The 25,477-nt window shown below is 50.8% G+C and overlaps 1 protein-coding gene across 1 annotated transcript in view; it reads left to right on the top strand.

Moving 5' to 3' along the window:
• Phf21b (PHD finger protein 21B) overlaps positions 1 to 10,746 on the top strand; it is a 70,369-nt gene extending 59,623 nt beyond the window's left edge. The window contains exons 8-13 of the mRNA XM_006980268.3: positions 792 to 846; positions 2,086 to 2,108; positions 4,085 to 4,243; positions 4,663 to 4,738; positions 5,107 to 5,210; positions 8,727 to 10,746. Coding sequence (XP_006980330.1) covers positions 792 to 846; positions 2,086 to 2,108; positions 4,085 to 4,243; positions 4,663 to 4,738; positions 5,107 to 5,210; positions 8,727 to 8,945 — 636 coding nt within the window. The 3' untranslated portion in view covers positions 8,946 to 10,746. The remainder of the gene's footprint in view (positions 1 to 791; positions 847 to 2,085; positions 2,109 to 4,084; positions 4,244 to 4,662; positions 4,739 to 5,106; positions 5,211 to 8,726) is intronic.
• The last annotated feature ends 14,731 nt before the right edge of the window (positions 10,747 to 25,477 follow it).

The following is a 25,477-nucleotide window of genomic DNA, read 5'->3' as shown; positions in this document are numbered from 1 at the left end:
ACTTTGATTTAAAAATAAATGAAGGAAGGAAGAACTTCAAGTTGTCTTTAGCCTCCAACCAAGAACACATATTCTGCCCCCAGGGCCTCAGCCCTGTGGTTATTAAGAAACTGCCCTCTGTGCTCTGGACAGAACCTACTCAGTGAGCCCTATATCTGCAGCCGAGCTGCGGGGGCCTCCTTAGCCACTCAGTCAGCTCAAAACCCTGTGATCCTTGAGCCTTAGACAAGCATGCAAGCCAAGAGCAGCCCTTCGCAGGTCCCTTCCTTGCCCCTGAGTGCAGCTTGGCTCCACAGAGAGAGAAGACTTCCAAACTGATTCTAGAACTATCTTTCTGCTATAGCCAGATCCGCTTGGAACCACCAAGGTCTAGGGGTGTGTGTGGCCTATGAGGTCACTAAAACTAAGGCTTCTGCCACTCTCTCGGGCCTCTGCAACTGCCAGGTTTGGGCCACATGCAAGGAGGTGAAATTTGAGGGGGTCAGTCCATACACCACCTGACTGTAGAACCAGAGAAAGGTCAGAGGGCAGATAAAAGGGCAGTGTTGGCTTTGTCCCTAACCTATCGTGTCTGGAGACTTTCCAGCCCAAGACAACTTGGGATGAGGATTCCTAGGCCTCAGGAGAACCAGCCTTTGTAGACTACCCCTCTGCCCCTGGGTCCTTGGTATCTGTTTTTATTCTCCATGTCTTCTACTTAGGGTGTCTGCCTGGTCTCCAGAGCCCGGAGGGTCCTGGGCAGGGTGTTGTGCACACAAGTGATTCTGTGGCTCTGCTTTCTGTCCCTACAGAGGAAGCGGCTAGCCTCCAGTTATCTCCACAATCCCCTGTTCCTCACAGCACGAGGTAAGCGCCAGCCAGAGCCATAGCTTCCACAGACTCACACCCCTTCCTAATTCTGGCTTCTCCAACTGTTCTCCAGGGCTTCATATGACCTCTGCTCGCAGGGCCCCTGGGGAAGGAGGGGGGCCACTGGGATCGGCTCCATCCCATTAGATCCAGACACTGCGGTGGGAACATGCTGCCCACCAGAGTTACACCCGGGCTGGGTGTCCAGCTCAGAGAACCAGGCTGAAGGTTCACTGTGGTAGGGCCATTCACCGAAGGGCAGGCCGGCCACAAGGGCCTGTGTAGAAGATGCCTCGACTTCCCTGCGCCTCCATCTGCAGCCGGAGCATGAGACCCATGCCTCCTGCTCAGCCATGCTGCCTGCCTGCCGTTGAACCGCTCTGGAGAGAGCAGACACTCATCTCCCAACCGGGCTGCGGCTCATTCCAACCCTGCCCTCCCTCCTGGGCTGGCTCTGGGCAGTTGGATAGCCTCGGCTAATCCAGGAGTGCTGGGTGCTGGGTCCAGTTCTGATGGGCAGGGACATACGTGCAGCATTCAGTAGGGTCCTCTCTCCTGTGCCAACTGTCCTCCGTGGCCAGCAGCCACTTGTCCCTGTTGTCACAGTACTCAGGAAGCTGAGGCAGGAGGGTTGCTGTCAGTTTCAGGCCAGCCTGACCTACAGAAAGGCTTTGTCTCAGAAGTAAAAGGAAATGGCTGCCTGCGTCTTGGGATTGTGGGCGGCTCCTTAGCCCTTGGACCGTTGACCTACACAACAGGCCTCTAATGTCTGCTCTGAGTCAGTGGACAGTTCCTCCCAGGAACAGCATCATCACAGATGGTTTGATTAGGAACCTGGAAGGAGAATCCTGTTTGTGTTTCTTCCTGTGTGTGGTTTGAGATCACGGCCTAAAATGCAAAAAAGGTCCAGTGCCCGAAGGAGCTGGAAGCAGGTGACTCTGAGGGGTCCCCTGAATTCTGTTTTTGTCTTTGAGGCGCCTCACGGTGCCAGCCATGATCCTCATGAGTTCAGGTCTAATGAACCTGTCTCCAGGTAGGTCCTGACCAGGACCAAGGCAGAGAGTCTTCCCTCATCACACGGTGGTTCTGAGAACTCAGGTGTCACTGGGCCTCGTGATACTCCCATCATGCTCTAGGGCAAGGACTCGGCTACACCAAGCCTGGGGGAACCCCAGCCGTGACCTATGCTCCTCCCACCCCCACTAACATCTTCTCCACCCTTCCTCCCTGTGCTAGCCAATGAGGACCCCTGCTGGAAGGTACGTGACCCCCATCTTCACATTAAGAGGTGGGGGACATCTGTCATTGCTTTCAACTTCCCTTGGTACCCAGAGCTTGCACGACACCAAGCCTGCTTTCCTTATACCCTCATGCCAGGCTAAGCCCTACCTTACTGCAGAGAACTCCCCCTACGCCTGGTCCTGAGGATGGATGCTCCCACTGTACCACCTACCTTTACCTTGGCTCCTCCCGGCTTCTCTCTGTGATCCTGGGCAGAGCTGGCCATCTTTAGTTCTCTGTTGCCCACCCCATGGGATAATTCCCAGGGTGTCACCCTATGTGCCCATTGTGATCCTAGGACACACCACCCACCCACAAAGCCCACATCCCTGTCCTCTGAGGCATTAGCTAGTCAGGACCTGGATCCTGTGCATGGCCTCTCACTGACCTATTCCTTTTCGTTTATTTTATTTATGGTGTGTGTGTGTGTGTGTGTGTGTGTGTGTGTGTGTGTGTGTGTGTGCACTGTTGTGCAAGTGTAGAGGTCAGAGGACAACTTGTGGGGCTCAGTTCTCTCCTTTCATCATGTGAGTCATAGGGATGGACCCCAGCCTCAGCATCGGGTACCTTTGTGCTCTGAACTATCTCTACAGCCCTTCCCCAGTTTCTAATCTAGTTCCGAATGAACTTCATCCCACATGCTCGCATGCGCAGGGCACTGCTTACAGCCTGCTCTGGGTGGCCACAGTGCTTTCCAAGGTCACCCTGCAGTAGTAAACACAGGTGCCCTTGGGCCTGGCAATTCATTGAAACTACCAGTGTCCAGACCACACGGACAAGGGGGACGCATGAGGTGGTGGAAGACTTCCCCTTTTCCGTAAGTCCATGGGCCTGGAGGGGCCTTGGCTTCGAGGCAGGAGGCACAGATTGTGGGTCCTGGCTCCGCTCCCCTTCCCGGGTCTTTGCACGGGATGAGGGACATAGATGGGAGACTTAGAGGCCTCCTTTGGGGACACCTCTGGTGTCAAGTCCCTGGTGATAAGGGCCATCCCTTCCCACCACTTCCATGCTAGAGTCGGAAGGTCTGTTGACACTCTCACAGGGACAAGGGCCCCTGTGTATTGGTGAAATTATTAAGGCCGCTCCACGTAGTTAAAAGGGAGGTTTATTTAGTGGCGTAACTCACAAATGAAGGGATAGGTAGGTTGCAGGGTCTAGGAAAGGTGTGGCGCAGTCCGGCGGTGTTCTCTGGAGAACTCTGCTTGGTCTACCTCCACCATCCAGGGTCCAGGAACCAAGAGAGGGTGGTGCATCCAGAACTCGGGTCTTCAGGGCCCTCTCTTGGCCCCGCCTTGTAGGCAGGACAGTTACCGAAGCCTCAGTGGGGGTTGGAACTTCCAGATCAAAGCTGGAATGGCTACCCACTACACCTGTGGGTGGCTGGACAGGTGTTATAGGTCATCATTGGTGCTCTCCTTGGGGCAGCCTGCTGGTGGACTGGGGGCACAGTCCCTAGAGCTTGTACTGAGGCCCCTGGGAGGGACAGAAGGGCTCTATCCCGTACCTCACTGTGGGGCATCTGGCATGAGTGGGGGGCATTTCGTGTGCTTTGTCCCGTTCTGTCCAGCACCCAAGGGACAGCTGTTCTTATCCCCACCATGGGTGTGGAAACAGGCATGTGACTCACCTAAGTGTCGGGGGTCCTCACTAGATGCGTATGCAGTTGAGGGGGCTAAAGGTGTAATTTGTGTTAGGTCACAGCCCCCTTCCGGAGGCAGTGTATCCATGAGGATGAGTCATCACTGCTAGGCCTGATGTGGGACTCTCCAGTGCTCAGTGCCCCAGTCAGGGTGTGCATGAGTGTCCCAGAACCCCACCCATGGGACACCTACCCCCCCAGAGTGTTCTATTAGTGTGTCATGGCACTATCACCCCGAGGGGGAGTCTCTCCCTCCCAGTCCCGCAAGCTGCCTGGGCCTGGCTGAGACACTTCCTACCCGCCCTTCTCTTGCAGAGCGAAATCACTCACGATGAATTCTGTGCTGCCTGCAAGCGAGGAGCCAGCCTGCAGCCCTGCGGCACCTGTTCGGGGGCCTACCACCTCAGCTGCCTGGACCCGCCCCTCAAGACGGCACCCAAGGGCATGTGGGTCTGCCCCAAGTGCCAGCGGAAGGTATGGGCAGATGGGCTCAGACCCTGCCCCTGCACATTTGAGACAGTGTTCTGGGTGATCCCCAGCATGGGTATAGCAGGTGCACAAGAGAGTGACGGGGAGTCTTGAGCACCTATCCCTGGCTTTTTTTTTTTTTTCCTCGAGCTGGGGACCGAACCCAGGGCCTTGTGCTTGCTAGGCAAGTGCTCTACCACTGAGCTAAATCCCCAACCCCCATCCCTGGCTTCTTCTACAAGGGAGAGAAACCTAGAGGTAAACTTGTCATTGAGTAGCCCCAGTGAACCAGGCTGATATGGCTACTATCCCCTGGGAATCTGTGGCTCAGAGAGCATGCCTCCCTGATGGGTACATAGCCAGTATCTGGTCTCAGAAAGTTCTAGGACCTGTATTCTTTCTCATCATCTTACCTGCCCCCACAGGCCTTAAAGAAAGACGAGGGTGTGCCCTGGACCGGGATGCTGGCCATCGTACACTCCTACGTCACCCACAAGACAGGTAAGATGGGCCAGGCGGTGGTGATGCATAGGCCTTTAATCCCAGCACTTGGGAGGCAGAGGCAGGTGGATCTCAGTGAGTTCGAGGCCAGCCTGGTCAACAGAGAGAGTTCTAGGACAGCCAGGGCTGTGCCATAGAGAAACCTTATCTCAAGATACCCCCCCCCAAAAAAAAAAAAAGACAGGTAAGGTGTCCCTAGGACTAGGAAAGGACTCCTGAGTTCATAAGGAACCTTGGGGGTGCTGGGTAGGTCCAGGTTCTTCTGGGCCGGAGCTCTGAGAAAGGAGTGGCTGGGGCTGGTCCCGAGCAGATCGTTTCCGGTCCAGCTGCTCATCCGCCTCTCCGTGGGCTTGACCTCTCTCCCCCAGTGAAAGAAGAAGAGAAGCAGAAGCTGCTGCAGCGTGGCAGCGAGCTGCAGACTGAGCACCAGCAGCTGGAGGAGCGAGACCGGCAGCTGGCCTCAGCTGTGAAGGTGAGCACCGGTGTGTGTGTGGGGTGCCTCGCCACCCACTCACCGGACGGACCCAGGGCGATCGCAGGCCGACCAGTGCTGCTCAGTGGGCCCATAGGTTCAGCTCTGATGTGGACCGTGAATACTTAACCACGCTCTCGTCGACATTCTGAACCTGCCTCCTCTCAGCCAGGTGACCTTGGCAAGGCCCGGCCTTTCTGAACCCCCACTTCCTCCTCTATAAAGAGAGCATAGCCCTCTGTAGATTGATGAAAGACAAAGCGATGAAGATGATGATGATGATGATGATGATGGTAGAGGTGGTGGGTGGTGATGGTGCTGATGGTGATGATGGGGGGCTGGTGATAGTAGTGATGATGGTGGTGGTGAGTAGTAATGGTGGTAACGGTTGATCGTGGTAGTGATGAGGATGGTGGTGTTGGGGTGGTGGTGATAGTGTAGTGATGGTAGGTAGAAATGGTGATTTGTGGTAGTGATGGTGATGATGGTGTTGGGGTGGTGGTGATGGTGATGATGGTGGGTGGTAATAGTGATGATGTGATGATGGTATTGGTGGGTAGTAACGGTGATGATGGTTGTGGTGATAATGGTGATTATTATGGTGATGGTGGTGGTGATGAGGCTGATGGTGGATGGTGCAGTAGTGATGGTAGTCCCTAATAGCAGGAGTTCTGGGCCCTGGAGGAGCTCAGCTTTTCTGTCTTATTTTATTTTGTTTCATTGTTACGGTGCTGGAGATTGAGCCTGGAGTCTCATGCATGTTACATAAACACTTGATATCCCAGGCATGGAGGGCGGGAGACGGGGGGCGCTAGAGGTATGAATGCATGTGCAGGTACACATACTTGTGTGCACACATGTTGAGGCCAGAGAAGGCTGTCAGATGTTTTCCTCTGCTGCCCTCCACCTCTTCCCTACCTCGAGGCTTTATCACTCAACTTGACACCTGCCATTTTGGCTTGGCTGTTGTGCTTCTGAGTTCCCAGGATCCACCCGTCTCTGATCCCGGCATTGAGGTTATAGCCACATACGGGCATGCGCGGCTTTCATGTTGGTGCTGGGGATTCCCGCTCGGGCTCACATTGCAGAGCAAACACCCTTACGAACTACCCACTGGGCCATCGCCCAGTTCCCCCTGCATTGCATGGTGTTTTCCTTGGTCATTGGGGGCAGGGTCTCACCAAGTGGCCCAGGTAGGCCTTGAACTCACTGTCTCCTATCCTTGTCTGTCAAAGTTTGGGGATCTCAGGCTTGGAAAAGCTCTCTAAATGTGGTGCCTTCTTTAGCCTTGTTAGTCAGGATTCTAGAGGAACTGAGAGAATGAATCTGTGAATACATAAAGGGGATTTAATAGAACAGCTTACAGGCTGTGGTCTAGCCAGCCCAACAATGGCTGCCCACCCATGGAAGGTCCAAGAACCCAGTAACTGTTCAGTCTGTGAGGCTGGATGTCTCAGCTGGTCTGGTAGATGCCAGAATCCCAAAGCAGTCTCTAATGCCAGTAAGGGAATGGACTTGTCAGTGAGAGCAAGCTCCCTTCTTCCCAGTCCTTTATAAAGGCTGTCAGCAAAAGGTGTGGCCCAGATTAAAGGTGGATCTCCCCACCTCAGAGATCAGGATTTGAGAGAAACCCTGTCTCAAAACCTATATATATCTATATCAGAACTTGAAGTAGGTCTTCTCGCTTCAAATGATTTAATTAAGAAAAATGGTGGCACACGCCTTTAATCCCAGCACTCGGGAGGCAGAGGTGGGCGGAGGATGTCTGTGAGTTCGAGGCCAGCCTGGTCTAGAGAGCGAGTTCCAGGACAGGAACCAAAACTACACAGAGAAACCCTGTCTCGGAAAAAAAACAAAACAAAACAAACAAAACAAAAAGAAAAAGTCCCTCACAGGTATACACACACCCAGCTGTTTGGGTTATAGTTAATTCCAGATGTAATCAAGTTGACAACCAAGAATAACCATCACAAGTCCACCCCCACACCAGCTTGACACACAATCATGTCTCCTTATGTCATGCTTAATTTCCAAATGAAAACAATAACTAGAACATAATTACGTATAACATGATATTACTACCCCATACACAATTACAAATGCATTGTATATTCAGCCAGGTCATAATTACGCCTAAAGTGACATAACTATCCCTTGTACAACCACAAATGCATTATAAATTTAGAATAAGTGTCACTGTCCCTTGGGGGACATTCTTTTAGTATCTCAACTTACATATGATAGCCACTGATATTCTCTTAATTGATGTTACATGATAAAGAAATTTTCATATTCTTATCATATTCATGATATCACATGGCAAAGAAATCAAAGAAAGAAAACAAATATCTGTATACATTCTTAACAAAATAAGACAGAAACATTCATGTCAATTATAATCCTCATTTCTCCAACTGGTCATGTGACCTTAGATGGTACTTATAACCACCTTCCTCTACTACCCAGTCCACATTTCCTCCACCTTCAGCAAGCACTTCAGCAGGTCTTGGCTCTTTTCCTGGAAGAGTGACCCATATCTTCATTCCTTCAGGGTCTGTGCCCTTTGTCATCCTGGCTGGATTAGATTGTTGCAGTTTCCCATTGACAATCACAGGATGTGGTAGCACCAAGAGATGCCCTAAAGGATCTCCTGTACTCCAGACATAATCTTTCTTACCTCTATTGTGGAGAAGCAATCCAGTTTCCCCATGGTAATCTGGATCAATCACCCCTCCTAACACTGTTATACCTTTCTTAACCTGTTGGCTTAAGGGCATCAGAAGCCCAAAGTGGCTGGAGGTTTGGGGGAGTCTGAGCTTCCAGTTCAATGGAATGTTTGCTGTGGCTCCTGGGACAAGTGATCCCCCACTCTGGAACCAAAACTTCTAGGCCAGCAGAAGGTGTGGCCCAGATTAAAGGTGGATCTTCCTACCTCAAAGATCCGGATTAGAGGTGGGTCTTCCCACTGTAAATGATTTAATTAAGAAAAAAAATCCCTCACAAATATACCCATTCATTTGAGTTTTAGATAAATCCCTATGTGGTCAAGTTGACAACCAAGAATAGTTATCCGGAGCCCTGTAGAAATCCCTGATTATCCATACAGTTGGAGGGGTGCCCCGAGGAGGTCAATACTGTACTGGTACCGTTTGAGCTGGAGCCCTGGTTCACGTGACTCTAGGCCTTCGGTCCCACTGCAGTGTCATCTCTGTGTGCCACACAGAGAAGCTAGAGAGCGGGCAGCAGAAGAGGACATGCTGGCAAGTCTGTGAGCCTCACTGGTTGCCACCAGCCAGGATGGAACCTGTCAGCTTCGGGGACCGGCATCCCCGGCAGCCAGCATGCCACTCCGGCCGCTTATTTAATCCCATTTTGTGTGAGGCCCTTGGCCTGTTTCAGGTTCTGCTGAGGTGGGTGTAAGGCTTTGTGAAAAAAGGCGGGCGCCTCAAGGTGGCTGTCCCAGGGTGCTGCAGAACTCAGTTCTGAGACCATCTCCACAACTTCTGCTCTTGACAGAAATGCCTGGAGCTGAAGACAAGTCTCCTGACCCGCCAAAGGGGCACACAGTCGTCGCTGGACCGGATCCGGGCCCTGCTGAGACTGATCCAGGGTGAGCAGATGCTCCAGGTCTCTATGGCAACCACCAGCCCCACCCCACTTCTGGCCGGGCCCTGGACCAAGCCTTCCACTACCACCGTTCGCACTGCCCTCCAGCACCCCCAGAGCCACAACTGACCCCGGGGATCCGAATAACACTCACGGAAAGTTACTGGGACCTTGCTCTCAAGACCTGGGGGGAAATCTGTCGGCCTTAATTCATAAACTCTATGAATTTTAGACAAAAATAAACTAGACAGAGTGACGGAGAGAGAAAGGAGTGAGCTGAGCATCCCAGAGCCAGAACCGGCATGAGGTGGATCCCGACCACCTGAGGGCCAGGTGAGGGTGTCTCAGACCAAGACACAGGCAGCCCTCCCCTTGGACTGTCAGGCCGACCTGGCTTCCGGCTTCCGTGGCCAGCTCTCTTGTGGCGTTCCCCTCAGGAGAGAAAGACTTCAGGCTGTGGGGAGGGAGGCAGACTAGACCCGTCACAGCCTGTGGGGAGGCAAGCGACAACAGATAGCTGCTTAGTGGGGTGGGCAGGTGAGCCCCTGGTACAAGAGAGGGTAGCTAACCTAGGTAGTTCTCCGGTGGCCCTTGGGCTCCCTATGCCCTGCTGGCCCCTAATCCATCAGTATTACAATGTTGAAATTCTGTCACTGAGCTGGACAAATGACAGGCCAGCTTCTCCTGGGGTCACTGCTGCATGGGCTGCCCAGCCTGGCCTCTGCCTCATTCTTCCCCAGCTCATGCTCTTGCTGCGGCCCACCTCTTTCTGTTGCCAATCTCTGGAGTTTTCCTCATGGAGTTCTGGGCTAGACAGAGCAGTCACCCACTGTGGGAGGCCCCTGGCAGCTTTCAGCTCACGATGGAAGCCTTTAGAGCCCTCTCCTGGGCAGGACCCGATAAGCGTCCTGCCCACTTCTTGCCAGTTAAAGACACTATGCCAAAAAGAGCTTCACACTTTTTGTATAGCGTTTTCTTTGTTGTTGTTGTTGTACGATCCGTAATGTGAACCGCGCCCCTGCCTGCCTTCCCCTGCATCTGGAAGTCTCTGCTCCAATACAGGAATGGATAACCTCCCCTGACAGGGGCCAGATGGAGCACCCAGAAGGGATCTAGAGATCCAGAGGGGAGGCAGAGAGGGTGGTGCACTTGGGGACCTGGCCTTTGGAGACTCCAGCACCCCCCCCCCCTCCTCAGTGCTGTCTCCTCATTTGCAGGGAGGGCAGGTCCCTAGGAACCCTGGGGTTTGCTGCACACTCTGGGAGCCACGCAGCCCACTCCATAAGCCCCACCCTGTCCCGAGGGACACAGCACAACCCTTACGCGATCAGGAGCCGCAGGGCTCCCCCCGAGCATATCACATGGTGCCGAATTGCAGCGAGCACTCGTGCATGCGCCCGGGCCACAGCCGCACACCTGGGCCCCCAGACACAAGTGCAGAACGGGAAGGCCGGCTGGGACCCCACCACCAGCCCCTGTCCCTCTTGTCATTTTTTTTCACGACTCCGGGAGAAACTGTGCTGTAAGGATACAAATCTATTTTAATACACATTACACTGGGTTGAACAAGATTTTTATATTCTTTTATCGATGAACGGCGTGAGCCGTGTGAGGCGCACGTCTTTATATATTGGTTACGAGGTGCCGATTATGCATTCCCGCACGACTGGCGACGTAACCGTCTTCAGGTTCTTCTTTCGTTGGTTTGGGTTTTTTCTTCTTGGATGGATTGAGTTCGATTTTGTGAGAAACGTGGGAGGATGTGGAAGGTTGGACCCGGGAGGGGGAGCTGCTGACGTGTCTTGAGACTTAGTTTTTTTTTTGGGACCAAGGAGGACCGTCCAGTGGATAGTGGCTAGAGAAAGTGTTTGTCTTTAAATATGCCAGTGTAGTTTTTCCTTCTGTATGATGCATTAAACCCAATTTCAAAGCCTGGTGGTCCTGTGTTCTTACTTTCACCGTGAGTAACCCTGGGGCAACTGAGTTGGGTTTCAAAGTGGCTAAAAGTCAGCCGGGCAGTGGTGGTGCAGCCCTTAATCCCAGCACTCGGAAGGCAGAGGCAGGTGGGTCTCTGTGAGTTCGAGGCCAGCCTGGTCTACAAAGTGAGTTCCAGGACATTCTTCAAAACTACACACAGAAACCCTGTCTCAAAAAACCAAACAAACAAACAAAAAAAAAAAAGGCGGCTAAAAGTCAGGGTCACGTGTGTCCCCACCCACCCCTAAAGGAAATGGAGAGCTTTTGGTGTCCACCCCAGCTCCAGGAGGCAGTAGATTCATCTGTTATGAAAAGCCCCGAAACTACCTCGCTCACTCCGGCTTCTCACCTTGACCTCTTCACCCGTTCATTTTTGCCTCCTGGACACAGGAGTCCACCGCCACCTCAGTGTTTCCTTTGAACGCAGGCTTGTGGAAAGGCAGACCAACCGGCATGACCTCCAGACCTCCCTCCAGAGGACCTTAACTCAGCCTGGAGCTCAGGGTTCACCTGTGTGCCTGCAGCTGTGGTGGGAGGAGCTAGGGATAGAAACGTGCATGCATGCATGCATGCGTGCGCTGCCGCACCCCCCCCCATACATACCCACATGTGTGCACTGAAAGGCTGGACAGCCCACCAAGTATGTTCACTGTATCCATGGCCTAGTGCGATTGCTCTGCGGGGAGCATACCGTTTGAGGGGACCCGGAGTCCAGCTCTGCCTGCCCTGCCTACACACTCCCCACCCTTCTGCCTCCTGAACAGTCTTCACACCCTCCTTCCCAGTCCCCAGATCTCTAGCCCACCCCCACCCCCATCCCCCACCCCACTGCCCCTCTAGGACAATCTACATGGTCAGTAGTGACTTCTGCACAGCTCTGGCGGGTCCCTGCTCATGCAGCCCACGTGACTTCCTGTTGACACTCCACAATGGCTGTCTCACGTCTACTCCTGGCTGTTCCCTCCTTCCTAACCCCCATATGCTGGAGACCTCCCGTCTACGCCAGCCTCTGCTCTCTCCAGAGCTCCTTGGACAGCTGTCCCCTCAATTCCTGTCTACACTGGTAGCCACCCTGGATTGACATCACTGGAGGACATCTCAGATTCAGCATAGGCTCCTTCCCCAGAGGCACCCCAAGAGTCCCCCTCGACTCCATGACCTCCACACCCATCTCTGGGAAATCAGTCACCTGTGTCATTGAGACAAGATAGGAACGGGACCTATCTCCCTTCTGCTCCAAGGTCTCTGTCCCTTGGCCCTCAGCCCCCTGTCCTGTCACCTAGCTGCCACCATCCACCCAGTTCCTTCCCTACTCCATTGCAGTTGCTTTCCCGCTAGTAACAGGTATGGGTGGGGCGACTGCTAACAGGTCTGTGCCCTGCAGCTCGGCTGAAGTTCAAGTCCATGGACATTCACCAGCCTTCCTTGTGGCATCCAGGGCCACAGGGCCTTCGTCCCTGCTCTCCGTGGGTCTCTTTCTGCTGCTCTCCACCATCTCCACCTCCCGCTCTAGCTCAGTTCACAAAGCATGCTCCCCCTGCAGGCCCCTTGCGCACACAGGACCTCTGCTCGGCACGCTCTTGCTCACTGCCTCCTCAGGTTGCCTCGAGACTTGACCTTGACCATTGCCCTCCTTTCCCAGCGGCTTCCGCATGTCCTGCCCACCTCTGCCTCTCTCTGCCTGTTGGTTCTTTAGACTTCACAACCCATTTTACACTTTCTCTGTTGGGAAGAGGAGAGGTTATGGGTGTGTTAGGCAAAATGCTCCAGCGAAACCTGGCCCATAGGTTCTAAGGTTTCAGTCCGTCATGGTGGGTGGTGGGAGGCCTGGCTGGGCAAAGCAGTTCACACCGTAGTGGCCAGGAAGAAGAGACAGGGAGAAAGGGTGCGTGGAGAGAGGGCCAGAGAGAAAGAGACTTATACTAACTATTCCTCCGGTCCCTGCCCCTTTTTAAATTGTTTGGTTAATGTTTATTCATGCACTCATTAATTTACTTATATGAAATTTAGTTGTTTTATTTTTGTGTGTGTGTGTATGTGTGTGTGTGTGTGTGTGTGTGTGTGTGTGTGTGTGTGTGTGTGTGTATGCTTGAGTGTATGTATGTGTACCACATGTGTGTAGGAGCCCTTGGAGGTCAGAAGAGCTATCAGATCCCCTGGAAATGGACTCCCAGGCAGTTGTGAGCCACCTTGTTGGTGCTGGGAACTGAACCCAGGTCCTCTCCAAAAGCAGTAAGCATCCTTAACCTCTGAGCTCTCTCTCCAGCACCCCAAACACGCCAACATGGCACTGCTCACTTCCATAGTTAAAGGGCTCTGCAGACGCCTTCACAGACACTCAGGGCTGAGCGTCACTAAGCCCCAAGGCACTTCTCAGCCAGATCCCGTGGACAATCAAGATCCCCCAGCACAGTCTGTGCAAATGGTAACAAAAGGAAGGGACCTGGGAGCAAAGTGGCCGGACTGAATTAACTGAGAGGAAGGACCCACCTTTAATATGGACGATACCATCACACTGAGTAGACTGTTGCGCCCCGGGTGTTATGTGGTAACGGTGCAGAGACAGATGCAACAGTCCTGGAGTCACCTGAACTTGCTCCTATGGTTTCTGCCCCCCCCCCCTTTTTTTTTCCCATGAGACGGGGTCTTCTATATCCCAGGCTGGCCTCTAACTCACTATGTAGTTAAAGATAACCTGTTCTGATCCTCCTGCCTCTACCTCCCGAGTACTGGCGCTGCAGGTGTTTGTACCACACTTGGTTTATGTGGTGCTGTGATTGAACCCGTGGCGTCTGTCGTACGTGCTAGGTAAGCACTCTACCAATTGAGCTATATCCCCAGCCATCACGTGTGTTTTTAAAATATTTATTGCTGGGCATTTTAATCCCAATATTCAGGAGGCACAAGCGGGTGGCACTGTCAGTTTGAGGCCAGCTTGGTCTACATTGTGTGTTCCAGGCTGGCCAGCACTGTATAATGACACCCTGTCTCAAAAATAAATAAATGTCATATATAACTCAAATCCTGCCTCCCCACCCTCTCCTCCCCTGCCTCGGCTGTCTGTAACTGACAGAGACTAGGGACCATCCCTGACCAGCATGACCTTTAGGGTCCGCAGCCATGCCTTCTCCTGTGGGATCAGAACCCCAGTTGGGTGGAGGGGAGTCTCCTTCCATATTGCTCTGGCCTTGGAGACTCTCACAGAGCCCTAGGGCGTCTGTTGAGAAGGGCGTCTGTGGTAGAATTCAACTTTCCCTTTTCAGAGTTCTGTGTGGCCGTCACTCTCCTCCTGATCAGCCCCTGCCTGATACAGCTTGCACGCTGAGACCCACCACATCCTCCTGCCCATTGTAACAGGCGTCTGTCAAACATCTTCCCACTTCAGCACAAACACAAACAGCATCTGCAAGCTGCTTCTGCCGCCCTCCTTTTTTCTTTCTTTCTATTTGTTTTGGTTTGGGGGACAAGACTCTCACCGTGTAGCTCTGGCAGGCCTGGCACTCACTATGGGGTCCACCCCCCCGCTGCTCCCGAGTGCCCGGATTAAAGGTGTGTGCCACCACGCCTGCCTGTGACCTCCCTCCTCATCTCTGCAGCTCTCACCCCTCTTGCCTCCTACAGCAGTGGGATGTCTAGTCCAATATGGAAAGGAAGAGGTGAGACTCCGCGTCTTTTGTTTTGTTTCTCATTTAAAGTGACAGCATTTCAATAACTTCACCCCGTAAGTGTCGTGGTAGTCAAGGGTTCTCTAGGGGAATGGAATGCACAGAACGGATGCATATTTAAAGCGGGTTTATTACTTTGGCTTGCAAGATACAGGCTGGGTAGTCACACAATGGCTGTCTCACACGTGACAGGTTGAGAACTGCTACAAGCTGTAAAAATATACAAAGTAGGATTTCAGCTGATTATGACAAAGCTAATACCTGGAAGAATTCAAGGTCCTTCCAGAGGTCAAGCTGAGGCTCAAGGAGCCTTGGTGATATTTGGCTTTTGATTATCAGCCGTTTCTTGCTGTAAGTTTCTTGTGTGCTATTGTAGCTTTTCTATGGTTTATTGGGCACCATTACCCCTCTATTAAAGGAGTATTTAGATAACCTTATGTGCTGACAGCTGTGCACAGCCAGAACCCCAGTTCAAGCCTCCCTGTAATTATCGTCATTGGCAGCATCCGGCCATGCCTATCCCCAGATGGAGGAAAGTACCTTATCAGAGATACCTCTGTACTCTCTAAGAACAGACTTAAACATCCAAGGCCAAACAAAACAACACCTGTCTCCTAGGTCAGGAGGATAGCTTTATTTCTTGCGCAGTTTAGGGTGAGACCCTCCTTCCTTACTGCCTTACTAATAGACTCCTAATTTTTTACCTAACCACTTCTAGGAATGTAGATTGAGCACATAAATTGCCTTCTTGATATACTAACCTGTCATTAGCTCTCTATTGACCTCCTTTACCACTCCCCTTTTGGGTTGTAAAAGAAAGCCTGGTGGTCACTGCCTGAGGAAAATTCTACTTACCTTTATGACTCTGTAAGAATTCAAACCTGGGGGTGCTGGACAGATGGCTCAATGGTTAAGAGCACTGTCTGCTCTTCCAAAGTTACTGAGTTCAACTCCCAGCAACCACATGGTGGCTCACAACCATCTCTAGTGGGATCTAATGCCCTCTTCTGGCATAAAGTTGTAAATGCAGATAAAGCACTCATACACATAAATAAATAATATAAATCTTTTAAAAAATGAAAAGAATTCAAACCTGGTGACCTTGCTCGGCCAGAGGATTGCTATTGCTTGGGTTTATAACTGGATTCCTGAGAGACTTGGAGAGAACTGAGAGAATAAGGAGACCGAGAAGAGAAACAAGAATGGAAGAACTAGATAGGTAAGAACTGGAGAGGAATGAGCTGAGATGGGGAAGAACTAGACTGAAGGGCTAGAAGAGAGGACTAGTGGAACGAGATGGAAGATGAGGAAGAGTCAGATGGGGAAGAACAAAATAAGGAAGAAGGAGATGAGAGAGGAGCTAAAATGGGAAAGAACTAGATGGATGAGAACCTAGATGGGGCAGAACTAAGATGAAGGAATTAAGATAGAACTTAGAGGGGACAGCAGATAAATGTAAAGAGAAATCAGGCAAGAAAGGAGCTAAGCATGAGAACAGAATAGAAGCTGTCTAGAGAGAGAATTGATACAGAATAATAAAGCGTATGGACTAAGGGGTTTCATGTATATAGATTCATTTCATAAAATCAAAGATTAATTGTCATCTGGTTGTAGATTCTTCCCGGACCCTGGGAGGGGACTATCGAGGGACTGGTCGCCCCTATTCCCCATTAGGGAACCCAATACCTCGGTCCTTGAGGCTGGGTGCCTCAGCAGTCTCAGTTTGGGGACAAAGGCCTGGAGGATCCCCTGTTCAGTCTGGGTTGGAAGGCTGAAGAAGCAGGCTTCAGATAGCAGTGGAGGATGACGCCAGCTCTCACCAGCAAGAGGCCAAGGCAGACAGGCAAGAAACAAATGCTTTTCCCTTGGACATCCTTGTATCTGAGTCCCAGCCACTGGATGGTGCCATCCATTCAGGGCACATCTTTCCACCTCAATTAATCTAAGAAATCCCTCACAGGCATGCCCAGCAGCTTCTCTCATGGGGATTCTAGATCACATCAAGTTGATAGTCAATAGAATGATAAAAAGTCTCTTCTAGTCTCAGTTTGCTTTGAGTTTTATTTTTATTTGTGAGTGTGTGTGTGTGTGTGTGTGTGTGTGTGTGTGTGTGTGTGTGTGTACGTGCACACATGAGTTCAAGATGCCTGTAGAGGTCAGAAGAGGGTGTCAGATTCCATGGCTGGAGTTATACAAAGTTATGAGCTGCCCAGTGTGGGTGCTGGGAACCAAACTCTGGTCCTCTGCAGGGGCCTCTGTTGCTTTTAACTTCTGAGCCCAAAGGTTGGTTGTTTTAAAATCCTGGTTGTTCTTAATTTTTTTCACATGCATATACCATGATTTTATAACCATGTGAGTGTCCCCTGATTCAGTAAATGTGATTGTTTATATTAATTGTCAAACACTAAGCCAAGTTTAAATTCTTGGAATAAACCCTACTTGCTCATGGCACAGCATCCCATCCATTTGACTTGCTTATATTAAATGTTCTGTACCGATATTTCTGTGGGATGTTAAATTTCTGCTTGTCTTTTTGATGCCTCAGACACCTTCATACTCTATGAGTCAGAGATGTGCCCCCTTGTTTCCCGAAAGCCTTTTCATTCGAATGCACTAGCAAAGCCATCTGGAGCTAGAGTTTCATTGGTGAGAAGGCATTACATTTCCATTTTAACAGTTGAGTATGTCTAATACACGGGGCTGTTGGGATATTCTATTCTGTTGTCAGTTTCAATACGTTGAGTTATTCAAGGAATTATCACTTAGGCTGATTTTGGCATGAAATTGTTCTTGACATTTTGATGATCGTCTCGGTCTCTGCACACTCTAAAGCAATCAGCACATTTTCTTTCTTAATTTGTGTTTCCGCTCATCTTGATGTGGGAAGCTATCAAGGGGTTCATGAATGCGTGTATTTATGTGAAGAACTGGCATTTGGGTTTGTTTCTATTCTCTATTGCCTGTTATTTATTTATTGGTTTTGTTTGTTTGGGGTACTTACTGATGACAGAACCCAAGGCAAGGACCCTGGCACTGAGCTGCACCCTAGCCCTGATTTCTTCTTCCCTTTTCCTTGTTTGTTTGAGATGAGATCTCATTATATAGCCCATGCTGACCCAGAACTCAACAACCCTCCTGACTCAGCCTCCCGAGGGCTGAAATTACAAGTGTGTGCCACCACACCCTGCTTGCACGTGGTGCAAGCTACTTCTTGTTGTTTTTGTTGGTGGCCAACTTGACGCCAGCCAGAGTCATCTGAAAAAGGCAACCTCAGTTGAGAAAAAGCCTCCATCAGATGGCTTGTAGGCAAGTCTGTGGGGACATTTTCTTGATTAATGATTGATGTGGGAGGGCTCGGCTGCCTGTGGGAGGTGCCGCCCCTGGGCAGGTGGTCCTGGGCTCTATGAGAGAGCAAGCTGAGGGAGCTGTGAGGTGCCAGCCAGTAAGCCATGTTGTTCTCTGGTCTGCTTCAGTTCCTGCCTCCAGGTTCGTGCCTTTTGACGTCCCTCAGTGAGCAACTGGGACTGGGACGTGTAAGCCAAATAAACTCCTTTCTTCCACAAGCTCCTTTTAGTCCTGGGGTTAGGCAGAGCAATAGAAAGCACACTAAGGGCCAGGTGTAGATGCTCGCACCTTTAATCCTAACACTGGAAGGCAGGGGCAGGCAGATCTCTTGAGTTTGAGGCCAGTCTGGGCTACACAGTGAGTTCCAGGACAGCCAAGGTTATGTAGTAAGTGTGTTTGTGTCAAAAAAGAAAAAGAAGGACAGAGAGAGGGAAAGAGAGAGGGAGAGGGAGAGGGAGAGGGAGAGGGAGAGGGAGAGAGAGAGAGAGAGAGAGAGAGAGAGAGAGAGAGAGAGAGAGGAAGAAAGAAAGGAAAGAAAAAGAAAGAAAGAAAGAAAGAAAGAAAGAAAGAAAGAAAGAAAGAAAGAAAGAAAGAAAGAAAGAAAGAAAGAAAGAAAACTAGGAAATTCCTCTTAGTCCGAATTTCTGTTCCTTTTTATTTCCTTCCCTTGCATCTAACTGCGAGGCACTAGCCACTGCTTTTAGATCATTTTTTTTCCCTACAAGCTTTTAGCTCTCCCTGGAGGTCCTGCTTTAATACTTCATGAATGTTGATATGTTGTGACATTAGCATGTCTTTAGATTATTTTCCCTGTGAATTCAAATTATTTTCTCGGGAGCTGGAGAGAGGCTCATTCAGCAAAGCGTTTGCCGTGTGAGCCTGAGGACCTGAGCTTGGACCCCAGAACCCATGCAAAAATAATAATAAACAACAACAACAAAACCCAAACAAACAAAAAAACGGGCACTGCAGCACTTGCTTGTAACCCCGTTACCGAGGAGGCAAACAGGCAAACAGTACTCTGGGGCTTGCTGGGGAACCAGGCCAGCCTAATTGGCCCGTAAGAAACTCTGTCTTTAATAAAAAGGGGTGGCTGGAGATCCAGCTCAGCAGTTAAGAACGCTTGCTCACTGCTCTTGCAAAGGACCCAGGTTCAGTTCCCAGCCCCCATGCAAGGTGGCTCACAAACAACTACCTAACACTTCATCTCTAGGTAATACAACACCCTTTCAGGCCTCTTCAGACACCTACACTCCTGCACATAGCCTGACACAGTGGCACATACACACACACATAATTCACAACAAAATATTTAAAATAACAACAAACAAACCAAAAAAACCGTGGGACTGGAGAGATGGCTCACAGTTAAAAGCATTGGCTGCCCTTGCAAGAGGACCCAGGTTGAGTTCCCAGCACTTACATCGTGACTCACAACCATCTGTAACTCCGGGGGATCTGATACTTATTGGTGAAATTATTAAGGCCACTCCACGTAGTTAAAAGGGAGGTTTATTTAGTGGTGTAACTTACAAATTAAGGGATAGGTAGGTTACAGGGTCTGGGAAAGATGCAGCGCAGTCTGGTGGTGTTCTCTGGAGAACTCTGTTCAGTCTACCTCTAGCATCCAGGGTCCAGGAACCAAGAGAAGGCGGTGCATCTGGAACTTGGGTCTTCAGGGCCCTCTCTTGGCCCCGCCTTGTAGCCATGACAGCCTCAATGGGGTTGGAACTTCCAGATCAAAGCTGGAATGGCTACCCACTACAGATACTCTCTACTGGCTGTTATGGGCACTGCGTGCACATGGGACACAGACTTAACTGTAGCAAAACTCTGGTACACATTAAAAAAAAAAAAAATCATCCAGGCTTGGAGGCACATGCCTTTAGTCCTCATACTCAGGATCCTGATCTACATAACAAGTTCCAGGCCAGCCAAAAAAAATAAGCGAGCCTAAGAAATGACACCCAAGGTTGTCCTCTGACCTCTTCATACACAGGGCACACTGAATACCTCAGGCATGTGTGTATTAGAGATTAATTTCTTGCTTATATTTTGACTACTTTAGCCTGATTTGTGTGTTTCTTCTTTTTTAAGACATTTTCATATACTTGGATGGTTCTCCCTTCTCGATATCATTGATTTTCAGATCAATTTTATTCCATGGTGTTCTTTGCTTGTTTTTAATTAAAATCCTTTAATTTACCGAGGCTTGTCTTCTGACCCAGACTCTGGTCCACATTGGTAGCCATGTCCTGTGCACTTAGGAATAATACACACCCCTCACCTCAGCTGCTGAGTATGGTGTTCTGTAAACACTGCGGAGATCCAGATGTTCAGCTTGCTCGTGTCTTCACACTTTGTGCCCGCCCCCCACTCTTTTCTTCCTCCTTCCTGAACACTAAGGGCGGAACCCACAGCCTCACATGGGCCAGGCAAGTGCTCTCTCACCAAACCCCATTCTCTGAACCCCTCATTCAGTTTTTTCCTGTTTAGTGTGTGTGTGTGTGTGTGCGTGCACATGTGTGTGCACACGCACACACATGCCGTAGTGCACAAGTGGAGAGGCAGTTCTTTCCTTCCACCACGTGAGCCCCAGGAACTGAACTCCAATCACCAGCCTTGTAGGCAGGCACCTTTACCCACTGAGCCATCCCACAGCATCCACCACTCAGTTTTTATTTAATTTATTTATTCTTATTCTACGTGCATTGGTGTTTTGCTTGCATGTATGTCTGTGTGAGGAGGCCAGATCCCCTGCAACTGGAGTTACAAACAGTTGTGAGCCATCATGTGGGTGCTGAGACCTGAACTCGGGACCTCTGGAAGAGCAGCCAGTGCTCTGAACTGCTGAGCCATCTCTCCAGCCTCGCACCGTTCAGTTTTTAATAACTCCTTCTGCTTGTATATCATTCAGCATGTGGGAAACCCTTCAGTGATGAATGATTGTGGGCTTGCAGAGGTGGCCTTGGGGGAGATTCCCTGCCAGTTTTCATGTCACAGAGGTGTGGCGGTGCTGACCGGTACAGATGGTGACCAGGAGAAACTGAGATCCAAATGGACACACACATCAGTTCTGTCCGTGTTAATTGCAGGACGCCCTTCAGTCACCTCAGTGACACACATCGACTTGCCTGCTTTTCTTGCTGATGAAGGACAGGCAGGCTGCATCTCCCTACAGCAATGCTCTGGTCCCCCTCCTGGGTCATTCCTAGACACACAGTCTGATCTCCCCAGCTCACTGAGTTGCTCTCCCGGTGTCCACAACAGTCTGTGACTCAGCCATGGGTGAGTGATTTCTATGTTCTGACTTCCATTTTCTCTCCCTGACATTTCCTGCCATGGCAAGCCCCAGCGTGTGTGGGTCTAGGCAGGTTCCCGTGGTTCAGTGTGAATGTCAACCACAAGTTCTGGGCAGCCTGCTGAATCTCTGGAGTCCCTGGAAATCTCTGTCATTTCTGCAAAAGTGAATGTTTGGATAATTCATCTGTGTGTCCTGGTGATGCGGACGCCCTGGAGTCCTTGTCCGGGCATTGTTAGCATTGTTTTAAGCTGGGACATTTTGTGTGCCTCCCACATGTGACGGCTGTAATCACTTTCTTTTGCTGTGGGAATGATCGGGAAATTGTGCCGAGACACAGGAAGGTGATGGGGCCATGCAGTGCTGGGCTGGGATTCTACAATTACCATTTGTGAAGAGAAACTGTTATCAAAGGACCCGCAGGAGACCATCTTGGGGCACCTCTCCAAGTCAGGAAATTTGAAACATATATTTCACAGACATGCATTTCCCTGTAAACCCCGCTGCATAATGCATGAGGCTTGATTTAATGTCATTGTTAATTCGGGCCTCACAATGGCAGGCTCTTAAGGGAGCCATCATTTTTCTTTCTTTCTTTCTCCCTGGCAGCAGAACTCTGAGACCCTTCGGGGTTATTCAGCATTCTGTGAGCACAGACATCATGGAGGGGTGTGTGTGTGTGTGTGTGTGTGTGTGTGTGTGTGTGTGTGTGTGTGTTTGTGCGCGCGCGCGCGCGCAGATGCATGGTGGCCTTTCCAGAGGCTGTGGCAGGGGACACGGGGTGGGGGGGGGCTGGTTGCCTCAGGTTCCATACTGAGCCTTGCTGAGATCCCACTTTGTTTGACTTTTGGGGGTCAGAGAGGAAGGGTTGTTAGAAAGAAGAAAGGAAGGAGAGAGAGGGGAAGAGGGAGGGGGAGGAGGGAGGAGGAGGAGGGAGGGGGAGGAGGGAGGGGGAGGAGGGAGGGGAGGGAAATAGAGAGGAAGAAATTAAAGAAAGAAAGAAGAATGAATGATAGAGAAGAGAAAGGAATAAAGAGAAGAGAGGAAGAAAAAGCGGAAGGAGGAAAGCAAAGTGAAAGAAACAAAAGGCAAAAAGAAAGGCTTTGTAGGATAACAGGAAGGAAGGAAGGAAGGAAGGAAGGAAGGAAGGAAGAAAGAAAGAAAGAAAGAAAGAAAGAAAGAAAGAAAGAAAGAAAGAAAGAAAGAAAGAAAGAAAGAAAGAAAGAAAGAAAGGAGGAGAAGCCACAATTTCATGAAGCCCAGGAGAATCCCATGGCCTGGGGGACCGGGAACGACAGAGCAGTGGAAAGAGCAGAAAACACGTGACAGAGCATGGTGGGCGGGTAATGGGGCCGCCGACACACGTGACTGGAGCTTGGCTAGGGGCGAGAGGAGGGGGTGTGGAGAAGAGAACCCAGTAGACACTAAAGCCAAAGACACCAAGGGCGCCTCTCAACACCGGGGGCGGGCCGGGGCTTCGGAGTGCCCCCGGAGCTCAGAGGCAGTGCAAGCCAGGCCGGAGCCCCCAGCTGCAGGCAGGGCATCCGTTTGCTGAAGGATACCTCAGCTGAGGGCCACTTCAGGCTGCCAGCAGAGGCGTGACAGCGCTAACCAGTGGAGATGGACACCAGGAAGACAACTTGACTTTCATCTCCAATATCTACCAGCGTCCAACCGTTCTGTGGTGTGGCAAGAGAGCGTCTACAAGCACACCCTCCAGAACTGCACGGTGGTGTTACCCACCTCACCACTCCCCAATCACTAACAACTCTCATGTCTTAAGCAACTTTGCCATTTGGGCTGTGCTGTGTCCACAGCTATGGCCGATCGGATTGTGTCTGAACCTTGGGTTAGACGTGCCGAGCAATTTCGATACAACCAGCAAATAAATGTCAGCCTGACTGCTCCGTGGCAGATACAAATAAATAAACATCCACGTTTGGGAGAGTGTTCAACTGTCTCATTGCTCTATGCCCAGACAGGAATCAGACAGAAGAAACCAAATGTGCTGAGGATGGCAGTGCCCGGGGGTGGGGCTACAATTCTAGCTCAAGCCACCCCAGAGCTAGACTTTCCAGCAAGGGTGCACACGGTGTGAGCACCCACCATCCAGATGGGAAGGGCAAACCCAGAGCCTCCCTCAGCCTCACTTCTTCGTGAAAGCCACAGAGCAGAAGCCTGCATAGGTTTGGACACAGCGAGACTGGTTAATCCCTTGTCAACTTGACATAAGCTACGGTCTTCTGGAAAGAGAAATCTCAGTTGAGAAAATGCCTCCATCAGATTGCTTGTAGGGAAGTCTATGGGGGCATTTTCATGACTGATGAGTGATACGCCAGTGCCCAACTCACTAGGGACGGTGGCACCCCTGGGCTAGTGGTCCTGGGTGTTATAAGAAAGCAGGCTGAGTAAGCTGTGAGGAACAAATCAGTAAGCATTCACCCACGGCCTCTGCCTCCAGGTTCCTTCCTCGGGTCCCTGCCCTGCCCTCCCTTCGAGAGGGACTGTAATCTGTAAACTGAAGTTAATTTTGGGCATGATGTTTTTCAACAGCATATCTGTGCATGGGTATACTCTTACTTTCCTGGGTCTCCGGGTCCTCATTTGTGGACTAAGATTATAATTTGAGCACACAGTCTCATTTTTTTTGTCCACAGTAGGAAATCCTTTTAAGCTGGGCTCAATCCCTGTGTCCTCTGCATCTCTAGGGCAGAAGGGGGGACATGTCAATGGCTGCCTGTAAAGGGAGCTGCCCTGCATGATCAGCCAAACGGATCCTCAGGATCAGGTGTTTGCTGGTCCACTCACCAGGCGACAATACTGTCTGGATCAGAATGGTGTGTCATCGAGGCCCCAGTTCTCAGGCCCCATCCTCTGTGGGGTCCTATAGCGTTAGCCACCGAGTAAAGCCCGCACCTTCAGGGGTGCAGAATGTCCACCACAGGCTCCTGTGTTTAAAACTTGGCCCTCAGTTGTGACAATGTTCTGGAAGTTTCTGTAAACTTTAGGAGAGGAGGAAGTAGGTCACTCAGTGGATGGTGAGGCTCACAGCCTGACCTCACTTCCTGTCTCAATTCTACTTCCTAATCTGTCCTGTTAGAAGAAACTCCCACAACCACAGCCCTTCCTTTTTTTCTTTTCTCTTTCTTTCTTCCTTCCTTCTTTCCTTCCTTCCTTCCTTCCTTCCTTCCTTCCTTCCTTCCTTCCTTCCTTCCTTCCTTTCCTTCCTTCCTTCCTTCCTTTCCTTCCTTCCTTCCTTCCTTCCTTCCTTCTTTCTTTCTTTCTTTTTTTTTTTTTTTTTTTTTCCAAAACAGGGTTTCTCTGTGTAGTTTTGGTGCCTGTCCTGGATCTCGCTCTGTAGACCAGGCTGGCCTCGAACTCACAGAGATCTGCCTGTCTCTGCCTCCCAACTGCTGGGATTACAGCCAGTCCTTTTACACCATGTTGAACACGCACTGGGGTCACCACACAGTTTGGGGCAGCCCCCACCCAGGCCTGGAGGAACTGACAGCAGGTATCTGAAGTGGGCTTTTGTCCTCAGCGTCCATCCCTTCTATCTGTGGCAGGAGTGTGAAGGCGGCTGACATAGGCTCTCCCTGTGATAACTGTTAGCTGTTGGTGATCTGGATCCCGGCAGAAAGTGTGTGTGACCCAGCTCTAGCCCTTCAGTGCATCCTCTGGCCACTGATTGGTCCAGAGCAGGCACGTGACCCAAGCTTGTCCAATCCAAATAACTTACGGAACTTTTTGCTGGTGGCCTTGCTACACTGTATTTGGTGATGTGCTGGGTCCATTCTACAGCCCTGAGGGGACGATCTGTCTGTGGCCACAGATCTGGAACCCTCCAACAGGTTGGCTGCCCAACATCAGTTCCACTCCTGTGCAGAGTGCCTACAATGTTGCTCTTTCCACTGTGGCCAACAGGCTTGGCTGTGGACACGCTTCACCATAAGGACCAGTCCTTCTCCACAGGGACCTGAGCATTGCTCTCCATGATCTTGAAGACCATACTAACCTTGAACAGCTCCTCTGTCCAAGGCAAAATGTGCCCCCATGCCACCTGCTGAAGGATAGGAGAAATTGGCCAAACAGCTAAGTCTCCCCGGATGATAGCCAGCCCACCCAGGGCATGTTATTGTCCCCCAAGGACCCCTGAACTGTCAGGTAACCCTGGATTGTGGCCAGCCTACAGCTGTGTGAGTCACTAGGTCAGATGGCCTGTCACACAGGCCCTGCTCCAGGCCCCTTGCTCACAAATTCACACTTCCCTTAAGTCACATTGGGTTATGGTTCAAGACAGTCATCTTCACACATGTGTTTCATTTCAGCCACAGCCCAGAACCGTGATGGACCCAACAATCAGAAGCACAAGA

The sequence above is a fragment of the Peromyscus maniculatus genome, chromosome 20 (assembly GCF_049852395.1).
Source record: "Peromyscus maniculatus bairdii isolate BWxNUB_F1_BW_parent chromosome 20, HU_Pman_BW_mat_3.1, whole genome shotgun sequence".
In the NCBI taxonomy this organism is placed as follows: Eukaryota; Metazoa; Chordata; class Mammalia; order Rodentia; family Cricetidae; genus Peromyscus; species Peromyscus maniculatus.
Note: the sequence above shows the minus strand (reverse complement) of the source record. Positions and strands in the feature narration are given on the sequence as shown.